The sequence below is a fragment of the Psammomys obesus genome, unplaced genomic scaffold (assembly GCF_907164565.1).
Source record: "Psammomys obesus unplaced genomic scaffold, mPsaObe1.curated_primary_1811, whole genome shotgun sequence".
Classification (NCBI taxonomy): Eukaryota; Metazoa; Chordata; class Mammalia; order Rodentia; family Muridae; genus Psammomys; species Psammomys obesus.
The window spans coordinates 12,181,156-12,195,922 of record NW_026596069.1 but is presented as its reverse complement, the minus strand read 5'-3'; the positions used below and the strand labels follow the sequence as shown (position 1 = coordinate 12,195,922).

Genomic DNA, 14,767 nt, shown 5'->3' with positions numbered 1-14,767 from the left:
TTTTTGTTTTTTTTTTTTTTTTTTTTTTTTTTTTTTTTTTCCCCTCTATGAGAAAGTCTCTGAAACCAAAGTGACTCAAGCAGAGCCTGGAAAATACTGGAGAATCACATGATGCCTAAAAATAATCACATCATCCCCAGCAGGGACAGTGAGCAGGGCGGCAGAAACAGTATGTAAATGCTCTCACTTGAGCATGCTCCAGGAGTACAGCCTCTACACATCCCAGGGGCTACCTCTGTGCAGGCTGGCCAGCCAGGGAGGGGGACTTCAGGGGTCCTCCGACAGTGCTTCCTCTTCTGTGACAGCCACACCCTCAGTGGTGAGCATGCCTGCCTCTCAGGGAGCTTCTATGGTAGCTCCTCCCGGGGCATCATGTTGTATAATGACCCCCCCCCCCAGCCGTGACTGGGAGTGGCTGACTCCCAGCTCTGCCTCTGCCTCCCTTCCCTTCAGCTCCCCCTTGGAATCGATAGCACATGGCTTCCATCTGAGGATGTTTCCTTTTTTTTCTCTCTCTCTCTTTTCCTGTTAACATTAATATTACACAAAATATAGATTGTATAAAAATGGGCATCTGGTGGCTGTGGTAAATGGTGTAGAACAAGGTTTTCAAGCTACAGCATCTCACACACCATCCAAAAAACCCCCAAACTCCTTGGTGCATGGAACCAGAGAAAGGACTACAGTGGCCTTTTGTGGAGCTGCCCTCACAGTCTTTTCTGAGAGAAGAGAGGTGACCTTTAAAAGCCAGCATTAGGACACGCTCCTCTGCCCGGGGTCCTGGATCCTGGTGGAAGCCTGGGAGGAGGTGGGCATCTGCCCTTCAGTGCATCTCTGTATCTCTGCCCTGTGCATTCTCCACCACAGCAACCTGTGCTGGCCCCTGAACCAGTGAGGCAGAATCCACACACATCAGGCCTGCTCTCTTCCCCGCTGCTCAGATGGCCGCCTCCCTCGCCTCTCTCACATTTTGGGTTAAATCTTATCCTCTCATTGAGTCTTGAGGACCAAAGGATGACTCCTGCCTCTTCTGTGTCTCCTGCCTCTTCTGTGTCCTTTGAAGAGATTCTGGATGCTATAAACTGGAAGTTCTAACACACACACACACACACACACACACACACACACACACTGATGGCTGATGGCTTTTACTGCCCTGCTCGTGCAGAGTTCCTGAGCAGACTTAGCTCCAGTGACCTATGGAAACCTGCAAGTCTAGGAGGAGAGTTCAGACTGGAGAAGACCAAGATCCTTTGCAAAATTACTAAGCTACCCAACTCAACCCTCCTCACACGTGTGCCTGGACCACCTTGCTCATCCTGCTCTGCTTTCTCCCAGACGAGGGATGTTCTCATTGGCTCTGTTATTCACCAGCTTGTTGTGTCACTGTTAAGTTTCGTGCTCCCAGATGGAACATAACCTCCACACAGACAGGCATCTTTTGTGTTTCATTCACTCTCTGATGCCAGTCTCAATTTAGCTTGCCAGCTACATGGTAGGAGTTCAATTAATGTTTGTTGCATGCATGCATGCATGAATGAATAAATGAATGTTGCTTAAGAACAGGCTTGTACTGTAGCAACCTGATTTGCATTGTAGTTAGAGAGTACATGCAGGAGGGTCATCTATGCCTTGGAGCTTACTGATGGTTTGTGGAGGTTTTGGTAGGAATGAATCTCTTTATTCAGCCTGCTGGGTTTTGCTTGGTTGGTTGGTTGGTTGATTGTTTGGTTGGTTGGTTGGTTGGTTGGTTGGTTGGTTGGTTGGTTGGTTGGTTTTTTGTTTTTGCTAGTGTCGGAATAGGAAGCCAGTACAGTTGAATGCTTTAGTGAGCCAGATGTCACTTGCTGAGAAATGACAGTCACAGCCGAGAAAGCACTGTGTACTAGGCCCATGTTTTAAGCCAGAGTGGCACACTCCTTTAATCCCAGCACTTGGGAGCCGGAGGGAGGCAGATCCGCCAATGAGTTCAAGTCTAGTATTGACTACAAAGTAAGTTCCAGGACAACCAGGGCTGCACAGAGAAACAAACAAAAGTTCCCCATGTTTTAAAGGTGTGTGTGTGTGTATGTGTGTGTGTGTGTGCGCGCGCGCGCGCGCGCACTCGCGCATGAGTTTAAGAGCACCATATGCATGTAGGTGTCACCAGGGACCAGAAGAGGACCTTATATTCCCTGGAACTGGAGTTATGAGTGATTATGAGGCTCTTGATGTGGGTGCTGGGAGCCAGGTCCTCTATAAGAACAGCAAACACTGCTAACTACTGGGGTAGCTCTCCATCCCCGAGCGTTCTGTGTTCCTCCCAACTCTGGAAAGCAACCCTGTTCTTCCTGTCTTAACCGTAGAACCTGTAAGGTGGCAATGGGTTAACCCACCCAGCAAGCAGCAGGTCTGGGTTCTTTGGACCCACGGGACCATGGGGCTCAGGTGCCCCTTCCTGCTGTCACCTCTAAGATGAGCTGAGGGATACCAGGTCTTGGTTTCCACAGGATCAGTGTGATTCATGCTCCGTGCAGCCCTGAGCTGCTCCAAGAAGAGCTGCTCCGGTCATCATTGGCTGATACTGAATGTAGAGAGCAGCAACCAGCCTCTGCCACAGGCTGGGTTGGTGAAGACAGAGCTAGAAGGGCTCTGAATCACTGCTTGCAAAAGAAAGAGCCAGCCTCTCAATGGGCCCAGGAACCAGGGACTCCAGAACCCTGTCAGAATTCCCTTGCGATTGAACCCTGGCCACCACAGAGACCTTGATATTTTTCTCCTCCCAGAGTAAAATTAACAGCAGTCCACAAAGTGGAGGGATGGCACCATTTTTGAAGCAGAAGACAAGTCTTTATTTCTTGAATTTGGAGAGCTTGGTATTGTACACGAGTGGTCTGTCTCCTTGCGGCCTGATGGCTCCAGTGTCAGTTAATCACAGAGACCTTTCTGCGCCCATGGGGCCTCTCTCCTCATCAGTCCAGCCCAGCTGCTTTCCGCCAGTGTGGCCTTTTTTTCAACTTTAAAGCAAGTTCATTATCGCAATTAAAAGACAGAATCTGTTTGTCAAGGTGAAGGGGGGTGAGGAAGTGATGTCAGGTTCGTCCGGAGAATGATTAATCAATGTGTTTGGGACGCGTTGTCTGCCCGGTGTGTTTCAGTTGCCCTGTGGGGTTTTAATGAATGAGGGTTGTGGGGGTGGGGCAGGAGAGGAACAGCCTGCCAAAGTAAGGAAGAGGTCAGGGGCTTTGTGTCCGCCGTGAGGGTGCGTGTGACCATACGCTGTGTCTAATACCGGTGTGTTAGGGTATTAATGCCATGTAATTAGCTCCTCTCTGTTTATGATTTGGGTAAAAGGAGTATAGCATAATCTGTGAAGAGTTTCTGAAGGCTTAGGAGTCCTGGCTGGAAAGGGCAAGTACGACTTCACTGCTCCCATTTGCTTTTCCCTTTTGAACCTATTCAGCCTCCTCTCTCCAAAATGCACCATTTTTCATACACAACAAGCCAGCTACTAATTACAGACATTAGACACAGCGATGCTCTGACTTCACCCAGACACGGAATCCGACCACTCCTTTTCACCACTGTGGTTAAAATATCTTAGAATCATATTTATGCCCCAAATCCTTAAAAGCATTAATTAAGACAGGGCTGCTCAAAGACAGGCATTGTGAATCATGTTCATCTCCAGTGGAGATTTTTTGAGAATTACAGGGACTTGGGCATAGTTTATGTCCATTTTCCTGTGCTTCTAAACCCCCTTTTATTTTGAAAGGGAAAATTAAGGGGGAGGAGAAAAGCTTAAGGGCAGAACAATTGCGTACAAAACAGGGCTACCACTAATTACGGTCTCAGGACATCATCCACTGCAGCTTGAAAGAAATTGAAGTGTTTGATAGCTGTAAGGAAACAACTCTGTATCTGAATGGCAGCCAGAGTGACTGCACAGCCTTTAAAAGTCGCGATTCCAATGTGTTCCATGTGTGCACCCTTGAAACTCGGGACCTGAGATGGCAGAACAGCAGAGTCACTCATGGGGTTGAGCCTTTGAGCTGCAAGGGAGGCAGCCGTCGAGGTCCTTAGTCTCCCACGCCAGGACTGGACGCACATGTGACAGTACTGGGTCACTTGAGAAGATGAGAAAAGAAACAGTAGTTTACATAAATGTATTGTAGCAACACTAACTTTACAGATATTGACAGCTGTGTTTTCTTGATAACATCCTTAGGATGGTTGGTCCCAGTAAATGAGGAGAAAAAAAAAAAACCTGGCCCCAGAAGCTATATATGCTTTAGATGTGGTTGTTTGAAGGAAAAGGAAAAAAGAAAAGTAAAGATATGACTAATAAACAGAAACCATTCTGAGCTGAGAAGGGTGGGCAGAGCTGGAAGAGACTGCCTAGTGTACGCACTCTGAAAAGGGCGTGCGGAAGCCGGAGGTTGTACTTCTACTTCCTTTCCGCGCCGTGCCTCTCTGGGTGTGTGAGTTATGGGAGGGTAAGTCTGTCTGTCCCTGTCAGTCGCAGCACGGTGTGACTCATTTGTCATCGGTTTCTCTCCAGAATTGCAAAACCTCCCGCACTTGAGATAGCAAATGCAAAGTACTTTCGATCCATTACTGGGTTTTTCAAATGTGTGTTCTACTCCTTGTGCTCCGTGTGGGAGCTGTGCTTCCTCCCTTCCGTGTGTGTATGTGTGTGTGTGTCAGTGTATGAATGAGTGTGTATGCATGAGTATGTATGTTAGTGAGTGACTGTGTGTGAGAGTATGTGTGTGTCTGTGAGTGTGTGTAAGAGTATGTGTGTATGTGAGAGTGTGTGTGAGAGAGAGAAAGAGTATGTGTGTGTGAGAAAGAGTGTGTGTGTGTGAGAGAGAGAGAATGTGTGTGAGTTGTGTGTAGGTGGCGGAGCAGCTGACAACCCCACACCTGATTCTCAAGCCTTCCTTGTTCTCATCTTGGAGATCCCTGATGGATACTCATGTAGGGCAGCATGAAAGAGGGGTTCCCGGGGTCCCAGCTGACCTTTACGGGATCCAAGAAAGCAGTGCTATTTTAAGGCTGAGGCCATGGGCTTGGAGAGCCAAACCCACAGAGAGGTTCTGCTGAGCTCTGGCCACAGCGAGGGTGGGTCTCCTCAAGGAAAAGACAGTTCTGCTCAGAGGCTGCGAGGCCATAGCTACCCTGTCACCAGCTCTGACCTCTCTCAAGAGCCATGGAAAACATGTCACCCCAGCCTCTGTCCCACACGGATTGGCTTGTCGTGGCCCTCCTCTTTATCTAAAGTTCAATTTGTTTCAGGTTGCATTTGATAATACCCTGCAATCAGGATTAGTGGCAGCTCTGCGTTGACAAGCTTGAGCAGCCTGCCTCTTCCATGTCTTTTGGTTTTGAACTGATGTCAAAATGTGAAGCTGTGGCTTCCTGGTGACCTGAGTTTGGTCACCGTCACCGGCCACATCTTCCGATGACCTGCATGGAGTGCGGAGTATCTATGCACCCTCCTAGAAGGGCCTTTCTGTGGGCAGAGGCCAGTGGCAGAGATGTGGGTAGCCCTGCACTAACCACCTGGCTCTTAATCTGTTCAGACATCGCCTCACTGGTCAATCCAGCAGTGGATTGACCAAATACCACATGGAAGGAGGCCCATATCATAACGTACGAAGGAGATACAGGAAGGGCCCAACTGGGAGGCTGACACCCATGTGGCTTCTTTCATTGTTGCCTCTTCCAACCAGTGACTTTGACATTGACATCAGTGCCTCAAAGCCCCCTGGCTGCCATGGCTGATTCGCTGCCTCTGCTGGGTGTTCAGTGACTTCTGGCATTACTCAGAAGGCATGCAGGTCAGATGCTATACTTATCAGTGGCAAACAAAACAGATGCAGCTCCAGCATCCTGGAGCCATGTCCAGTATAAGAAGAGGCATCCAGGTGTCACCACACTGGTGTAGCTGCTACAGTGTCTACATTCAAGGCACCGTGCCCTTGAAGGGGAAGCAGCAGCACAAGCTGACCTGAAGGATGGAAGGCCTAGTTACTCAAAGGAGACGATTTGGCCAGAGGGGAGAGGAGAGAGTGCTGCATGCAGAGGATATACAGCCCAGGTTTGACAGGCATGGCATCCCAGAACACTGGCCCATTCCCAAGAAGGCCAGGAGGGTGCCATGTCTGCAGAGTCTTAGGTGACTGTCAGTCCGGGAGAGACTGTGTCTTTATCATTCTAGCAGCCCCTGTGGTGGATACTTAATATGGGTTTTAAATAAGAAGTGCTGCTTTTTGTGCTTTTTCCATTAGACTTCTATCAAAATGTCAATCTTGTCTTAAAAAAAAAAAAAAAACCCTCAAAGGGCTTGATTGTTGCAAAAGTGGTCTTCCCTGCTACTAGGCTGGTGGCTGTCCAAAAAGGGGCCTTGTATTCCCTGCCCGCTCCTCCGTAGTCCGTTCTACTGCTGAAGAATCTGTGCGCTCGGTGTGGGCTTGTCCAGAGAGGAAGGTTCCTGCATCAGTCTGCCCATCCCAAGCTAAACACCGCTCCCTGGTCCCCTTTCGGTCTGTGCATAGGTGAGGTTTCTGGGCCTCGTTGATTGTACTTTTCAGAACACAGGCCAGTTTAAGTCATTCACACATAATCATTTCAAGTCTGTCGGCCCTTTCCCTGTGCTTGTAGAGAAGATTTTCCCCCCCTGTTGTAACAAAAGGGCATGTTTTTTAAAGGCCATGACACTGGCAAGACTTCTCAGAGGAGTGTGTGGCTCCCATGTGTAACCGATGACTCCAGACACCTGAAGACACCCCATATAAATTTTACAGCCTTCCTGTTGGCCACATTGTAATTAGGGTGTTGGTTGAGACTTGCAGCTGCTGTTACTTGCCTGCCTTTATAATCCCCTGCCTCTGTCAGAAAGACTGGAAGCTGAAGTTGGAAACCACATAACCAAGTTTTTAATTGCCTGTTTATCTATTTATCTAAAGTCGTTCCTTCACCAAATGTAGTTAGCCTAACATTTTACGAGGCACCAGGATTGCTGACATGAGTAAGACATGTTCCTTGCCCTCTAAGAACCTTCTGGAAGGGGAGAGGATGAGAGATTGTGGTGGAAATTTTAACTGGGTGGAGGGAACACACAGGAGGTACATGTAGACAGGGAAACCAGAACTGTTGCCAGTCTGGGACTGTGTTCAAAACGAAAGGAAAGGGGTGGGGCCCAGGACTGGGCCAGTTCCTTCTGAAGCACACAGACTTCTCTGTATATGCCTGGTTGCTTCTGTTTTGGCTCAGGAAGACGTTCCCATGTCTGTGCTGTGTTCTAGGCAGTAAGTCCACTGCAGGTTGAGTGCCAAGTGGGTAAAGGCTTACCTGAAATAACAGGGCGCCATTATTCGAAACGCTGTGACTCCCAACCAGGACGATATTCTCCCTTTGCATGTCAGACCTCCCATCTGATGGCTCAGCACCCATTAAGGAACAATTTGGGGGGTTACTCTTTCCTAGGGGTACCACATATCTGGGTTTCTCCTGGCGTTTCCTGAGCATTCCCTGACCGTCAGGTTACAGCCCATTGCACCCTCTTCCCCCTCCCCTCATCGTGGACTTCATGTGCCAAAGACATTTCATAAGTTACACCACTCTTCCTCACGTTAGGCCGACTGCCCACCTCCAAGCTGGTCCTTGTGCCCCTTGCCTTGAGTGTGGCTTTGCTCCTTGCCACAAGCTTTCCCGGGCTCACCTCTCCAGTTCTACACCAAGAAGCCCCTTTGTTGAAGAGTGACCTTTAGAGAGCAAGGCTGGGCCTCAGGGTGCACATTACCACAAAGATGCCACTTCCCATGTTCTCTCCATTACTTGAAGCTACAGAGTGTATGAACCAAAAGAGAAAGCACACACCTGTGTGGCAGTGTTTCTTCTAAAATATGAGCCTGCCATGGGGTCTTTGCTCTTAGAAACACATACGGTAATAATTTGTGATTGCTGAAGAACGTTTCCTGTCGTTTATTTATTTTTCAATCATTCATGTATATGTGATATGTGTTTACATGTTCATGTGTATGGGCACAGGCATGCACGCACCACAGGTAGAGGACAGAGTACAACTTGGGGTGTTGGTCCTCACCTCCAGTATTGCTTAGGACACGGCTCTTGGTGTTTGTCTCGGAGTGAGCCTGTCACCACCTCCCACCTCACAGTGGGAGCCCTGGTTGTCACATCTGGACTCACAGGGGCTCTCGGGCTTCAAACTCAGCTCCTCAGGCTTGGACAGTAAGCACCGTCTCCCCAGCCCCTGGAGTCTTTCCTCTTATTAGGGTTCACCATAGCTGTGGTCTTAGGCCTGGAGCAAAAGGGTTAACAGCCTCTTTTGAGGAGCACCTGAACTCCAGAGGTTCAATGCATTCTCCCCCGGGGTGCTGCAGCAGCTTGATGCAGTGCCTTTTGCCAGAGCTCGTTCTGCCTCTATTGAGGAGGGGCTGGCACATTGCTTGTGGGTTTTAGGAAGCTCATTTTATATCATGAGTTTGCACCATATCCGAAACTCTTCTTTAACATCCACTGTACTCAGAATGCATTGTGCTCGCTTCTAGGCGCGGCTAAATCAAGTCCAGCAGCCAAGCCGGGATCCACACCTTCTCGCCCCTCGTCTGCCAAAAGGGCTTCATCCAGCGGCTCAGCGTCTAGATCTGACAAAGATTTAGAAACGCAGGTCATACAGCTCAACGAGCAGGTATCTCACGGGCCCCACCCTTGTCTGTGGGAACAATGATGTGAGTGAGGGGTGAGGAGGTCACACCCGAAGGCCTGGGGTAAGGGAGAGAAGATGAGACAGAGCCAGCGAGAGCAGGAGGGCCTGCTCACTCAAGAAAGGAAACTCAGTGGCTGGTGGCAAACAGGGTTAGTCACAAAGCTTGATGCCAGGCGTGAGGATGTGGAAGAGGACACAGCCTGTCGGAGGCCACCGCCCAGCTCCTCCTTCCTCGTGCCCATCCTGAACTCCAGGCCTAGCCTGCCCACTCCTGGCCATAATACAAAGTGTTATGGCTGTGTTAGAGTTCAGCTGGCTCTCTCTCCATCCCTCCCTTTCTCTCAGCAGCTAGTGGTTGAGCCTGTTTTATGTGACGGGCGCTGTGCCTAATTCTGATGGCAGTGTGGGCGATAGCTGGGTGGGTGACACAGTCTCCGCACTCAAAGCTACTGACAGCAGTTGCACACCAGAACTTAGTACTAAAACTCAACAAAACACCAGTCCTCTACAGCGGCAGAAGAAGGGTGCCCGGGAGCCCTGAAAAGTAGCAGCTGCACTTGAAATATAAATTCCTTTCATGATAGCTCCTCCTGATTGTGGTAGACCTAGCTATACCAAGTGACATTTCCAATGTGAAACTTCAGGTACAGGGGTGGGCTGAGGCTTTGCAGGATAACACAGATCTGCCAAACAGGAGGCCCTGGGTTTGATCCAAAAGCATAGGTATGTTTTCTGACTTATAATACCTAATTTGGCCTACAGTAACACAGCTTAAGGATTATAAAACTCAGGTCAGTGTGGCACACGCTGCAGAAGCCACCTGCTTCCTGTACCAGGGCCCTGGTTTTGTGAAGGATCCTTTGACTACAGATGCTTAGGCTGTTCCCAACTATTAGCTGAGTCTGTCCTAGTAATTAATGTTCTGCTTGATGCAGCAAGAGACTAGATATTGTGCGTTTTCAGTGAGGAATCCAGTACAGAGGCAGACGGCTGCCTAACGGAGGGTGCTGCAAGTTGGCCACATTGGTGCTTCAGGTAGAATCTTAAGCCATCTTTGGATTTTAATTGGGTAACCGTGGAATTTTCCGGTTACCTGTTGGAGGCCAGAAGGTATTCAGTAATGACTTCTGCTCAGATAAAAATGAGCAGTGATGAGCCTCGGGCCAGCAGCTTCAGACTCCTCGCAGGGCTGAGTGGGCCTGGTGAAAATCAGGCCTGAGTTCTTTATACTCAGGATCTGTGCCCTTCCCCGAAGCAGCTCTGCTACCATTAGCTGTCATCGGTGTCGGCGTTGTCATCATCTCCCACTCCCACCTACCAGAGTTTCCAACCCAGTGACCCAGTGATGAATTCTGACCACAGGGAAACCTCCGGTCCTTTAGTTGTCAGCCCCTTCCTCTGCTTGGGGCTGGGCCTAAGCTCCATAAGCGCTCAGAGATCACACAGAGAGTCTAGTTCCTAAAGGCCTTGTCAATCGTTACTGCCACTCCATTGAGAGCGGAAGGGGCAGGAGAGGGAATAGTTTTGTCCTTCCTCAAGTACTTCTGAGAGAGGCCTGCTCCCCAACACCTTAACATCGAGAGGGACATACCTGCCTCCTCTCTGTCCTTCAGAGAGCAGGTGAGGCACAACCTAAACTGGGCAGATACTTAAAAGCTTTCAATCCAAGTTCATTTCCCTGCTGGACCTGAGTCTGGGTGCCTGCCCTTGAAGCCTTCAGGTCAGCCCTGAGGCTAGCGGGTGGCCACATGAGTGTCCCAGTGTTGGAACTGAGAACACAGGAACAAAAGACAAGCCACGTGGAAATGCAGAGACAGAACCATGAATTATGTGGGTAACAGAGAACGTGACAACTGCCGTAAACGTACGGAATTTTCATTGACTTGGCCCCGTTCCTTTATTCTGGCAGTCCCCCGTGATAGACCGCAGAGGTACGCTTCGCTCCACAACTCCAGTGATTGCAGTGAATCAGAAGCGAAGGGAGGACGAAATGGTTAGGGACTCTGTGGACAGTGAGTTAGCCAACAGGAAGTGGATTGGAGTCACTGCTGCAACAGGGCCTCTGGGAGGACCCATAGTCTGTGGACACTTCTGGGAACACTTTGGAAAGTTGTGAAAGGAAACTGCCCCTATGGGGCCTTTGAATGAGACTTTTCTCAGCCCCATCACTTAGGCATTTGCTGTGACCTGTGAGGAAGGTAGCTGGCATTTGTCTCTTAGTGGCACCATTAAAATGGAATTGAATTTGCCAGCCGATCTTTAATCATTTAAAGTAGCTACTGCCAAGACATTTTTTTTTCTTTGTAGCAAAAACAGATTTTGAACTCAGAACAATTCACCTGCCTCAGTCTCTTGAGTACCAGACTCACAGGTTTGCAACACCATGCCCATGTATGGACTGTGACAGGTCCATACTCCTCTAATATATCAGGAATGCCAGTCTGCCCCAGCTCAGATGTGAGTTTTCCACAAAAGCCTCAGTGTGCTGTGTAAACCACTGTCCAGAGGCAGAACCTGGGTTTTGTAGGTTGACTGTGTCCGCTGTGATTTGAATGTGAATACCATCCCCATCCCCCATCCTGTGTTTTAACACTTGGTTCCCAGCTGGCTGTACTTTTAAGGGAGGTTGTGGAAACCAGGAGTCGAGGCCTAGCTGAAAGAAGTGGGGTGCCAAACATGGTAGGCCTTGAAGGGTATAGCTCAAACCCACTTGAGCTGGATTGCTACTTCCTGGCCAGCACCATGTAACAAACAGCTACTGCTAGCTCCTACTGGCTTCTGGCACCACAAACCATGCCCTGTGCCATGCCATCTGTGCCATGTTACCTTCTGACCCCTGACTGGCAGGTCACAATAAACCCTCCCTGAAGCTGCATCTGTGGAAGGAACTAATTCAATGCCCCTGCTTAGTCTGGGAAAGCTACAGGCTGTGGTCCTTCTGCCCGATTCAGTGCAGAGCTGGGAGGGATTCTATGGCTAAGTTCAGACACAGGATCATTAGCAACTTGTGCTCGAGTCTCCTCTCATTGGCGTCAGCATTGTCAATCCCCACTCCCACCCACCAGAGTTTCCAACCCAGTGACCCAAATTCTGACCACAGGGAAACCTCCAGTCCTTTAGTTGTCCGAAGTCCCTCATGGCCTACCTCTCCTTGTGGCTGGGCTTAAGCTCCATAAGCTCTCAAATCACATACATAATAAATAAATAAATCTAACAACAAACAAACAACCTTAACTCTTTTACCTCCCTTCTCGGTGTATTATGAGTGCACGTTTTGAGCCTGTTTGGGAAGTTGTAACAAAATACGCGAAGCTGGGTAGCTTGTGAACAACAGAATTTTACTTCTTACTATTGGAGGCTGTGAGGTCCATTATCAAGGTGTCAGCAGATCAGTAGCTTAGCCAGGATGAGTTCCTCATGGTCTTCTCATGCTGGGAACATGGAAGGATCCCTTAGGCTTCTTTCATACACAAATCTCATTCACCTAGAGGCTCTGCCCCCTGACACCATCACGTTGTAGGTAGGATTGTAGCATAAGACTTGGGAGAGTCACAGACACCCAGGATCACAGAAACAAGCTGTGGTTCAGCCCACATTACCAAAAGAAGGAGGCTTGACGAAGCCCAGGGTTAGCTGTGCAGATGCGTGGAGACCCTGACCGCCTAATAAAGACTCACCAGTAGCGAATGTTCAGCATGCTCCTGAGACCGGCCTGCAAGCCTGCTGCTTCCCCCTTAGAGTCATGCTTCCATTAATTTTGGAGTCTGGCTCCACGTGATTTCCATTGTTGTATGGAGACGTAGCCGGTTACTTGTTTCTTACTCTCCTTGAGGGCTTTCTTCTCTGCCCCACTCTTCTGCAGGTACATTCATTGAAACTGGCTCTCGAAGGTGTGGAGAAGGAGAGGGATTTCTACTTTGGGAAGTTGAGAGAGATTGAGCTGCTGTGCCAAGAACATGGGCAGGAAAACGATGACCTTGTGCAGCGACTAATGGAAGTACTCTACGCTTCCGACGAACAGGTGGGTATGCGGAGCCCCTGGCTCCCGAGGTCTGAAAAGAACTCTCTCGTCCAAAGTGTAGTGCATCCATGCATCCTAAATACTTCCCCGGAGTCTTGAGGAGGTCACAACTCAGCTAGCAGCCTTGATGTCCCAGAGAAATAAGTACGTTTGTCAGCAAGCTCTATGCTGCCATGATGTGGGATGTGCATCCGCAAGTTAACTTGGGAGGAGCAAGGGAGAGGTGGGGACTTGAACACACAGCCGAGAGGCCGAGAGCTCTGTGCAAATGGACAGTAAGGGTTGTATGAAGATCTCTTTTTTTGAGAATGGTTAAGTGAGGAAACACGTTTCCCATCCCTGTGAATGCCACAGCCGTCTATTTTTACTACATAGCTGGTTGCCTTGGTTACTCATTGCCAGGACAGACCAGACTGTGGGACAGACCTTTTTTTGGAGGGAGGACCTGCTACTGAGCAAGTATGCAGGGGAAGACCCAGGGTGTGGCTTTGTGAAGGCAGTGAAAAGATGTGCTGGGAATGGTGGAGTACATCTGCCATCCTAGCATTTGGGAGGTGGAGGCAGGAGTATCAAAATACACAGGGAATCCAAGTCTATCCTGGGCTACATGAAACCCTGTTTGCTTTTTTGATTTTGTTTTTGTTTTTGTTTTATTAAAGAAAAAAAAAAGGGGGGGGGAAGCCAGGCTTGGTGGTACTTGCCTTTAATCCCAGAACCCTTAGCACTTGGAAAGCTGAGGAGAGTGGATCTCAGTGAATTCGAGGCCAGCCTTGGCTACATAGCAAGTTTCAAGCCAGCCAGAGCTACATAGTGAAGCGCTGTCTCAAAACAAAACAACACAACAACAAAAGGAAAAGAGAAGAAAGGGGAAAGGAGGAAAAAGAAAGAAGGGAAGCAGAGAGGAATGGAGGAGAGGGGAAATTATGTTCTTGGGGAGGGAAGGACGTTATGGACAAACAGTTGACAGACAGGAAAAACTGCAGAGACCTTTCAGAGTCAGTGCTGACTGTGTGTGTCAGAAGGGCAAAGCCTGGCCCTAGGAAGAAGTGAGAGACCTTCTGGAGCTTCCCCTTCTGCAGAGCTGGCCTAGGGGAAGCAGGAGGCCAGGGCTGGGCATGAAGATTCTCCTCAGCCCAGGTCAGAGCTGGGGAAGCCGTTGCCTCTCTGACCTGGAGGCCTGTGGGTGCTCAGAGGAAGCTGTGGAGCTGTGGGGGAGCCATGGGTGTTAGTGTTTTCACAGAGACAGAGAGCCACCAGAAAGTTTATTTTGTCTTGTTCTAGCCAAAGGCAGATGTTTGCTCCACATACAGCTTAAAATCCTAGCATTGAAATTTCGTTGGCTACAGGGAATTGTGTCCACCATTGCTTTCATTTCTCTCTCTCTCTCTTTTTTTTTTTTCTTTTTTCAACTTCCTTCTTAATTACTAGTAGCACAAAGTGTGGATTTTGAAACCTTGGGGGTCTGCCTAGTTAAGTCCCTGAGGCCATGATGGTGTCACAGAGTATGGCTCTCAGCATGGAGGCTGGCCTGTAGCATGCCTGGGACCATTGTGGATGTATGCAGTGTGGCCTGGCAGGCACACCTCATTACGGTGCCTGCCTCAGAAGCTTGCTTGAGATGACATCAGACAAGCACGTCACGCCCTGGGAGGCTGAGTGTCTGGGGCTGCCATCTGGGCTGGTGGGTGCTAGCAGGAGCAAGGCCAGCACACATGCTTGGATCTTCCCATCAGTGCCTCCATGGCAGGAAGGGAACCTGCTTCAGAGGCAGAACTGGTTCCAGGAGGAGACGTGGTGCTGGAGTATGGCCTGGTGAATTGCATGACACCACTGGGTTCCTGGCAGGTGAGCCTGAGGCAAACACTTTAGTGTCCTCCAGGGTGTGAGTTGAGAGTCCTTGCCTGGGTGTCTATACTCAGCGTCATTCTGCCATTCCAGTCCCCCCACACACACACCCTAGTGCACGTTCTTGTACTGCGGGCATGGTTACAGAGCTGGTACCCACGCACACTGTGCATGAAGCTCCATCAGTG

The 14,767-nt window shown here is 49.4% G+C and overlaps 1 protein-coding gene across 4 annotated transcripts in view; it reads left to right on the top strand.

Moving 5' to 3' along the window:
* Positions 1–14,767, top strand: part of Mapre2 (microtubule associated protein RP/EB family member 2) — a 143,255-nt gene that overhangs the window by 121,819 nt on the left and 6,669 nt on the right. For all 4 annotated transcript variants that reach the window (XM_055625440.1, XM_055625438.1, XM_055625439.1 and 1 more), the window contains 2 exons: positions 8,556–8,695; positions 12,576–12,734. In XM_055625440.1, coding sequence (XP_055481415.1) covers positions 8,556–8,695; positions 12,576–12,734 — 299 coding nt within the window. The remainder of the gene's footprint in view (positions 1–8,555; positions 8,696–12,575; positions 12,735–14,767) is intronic.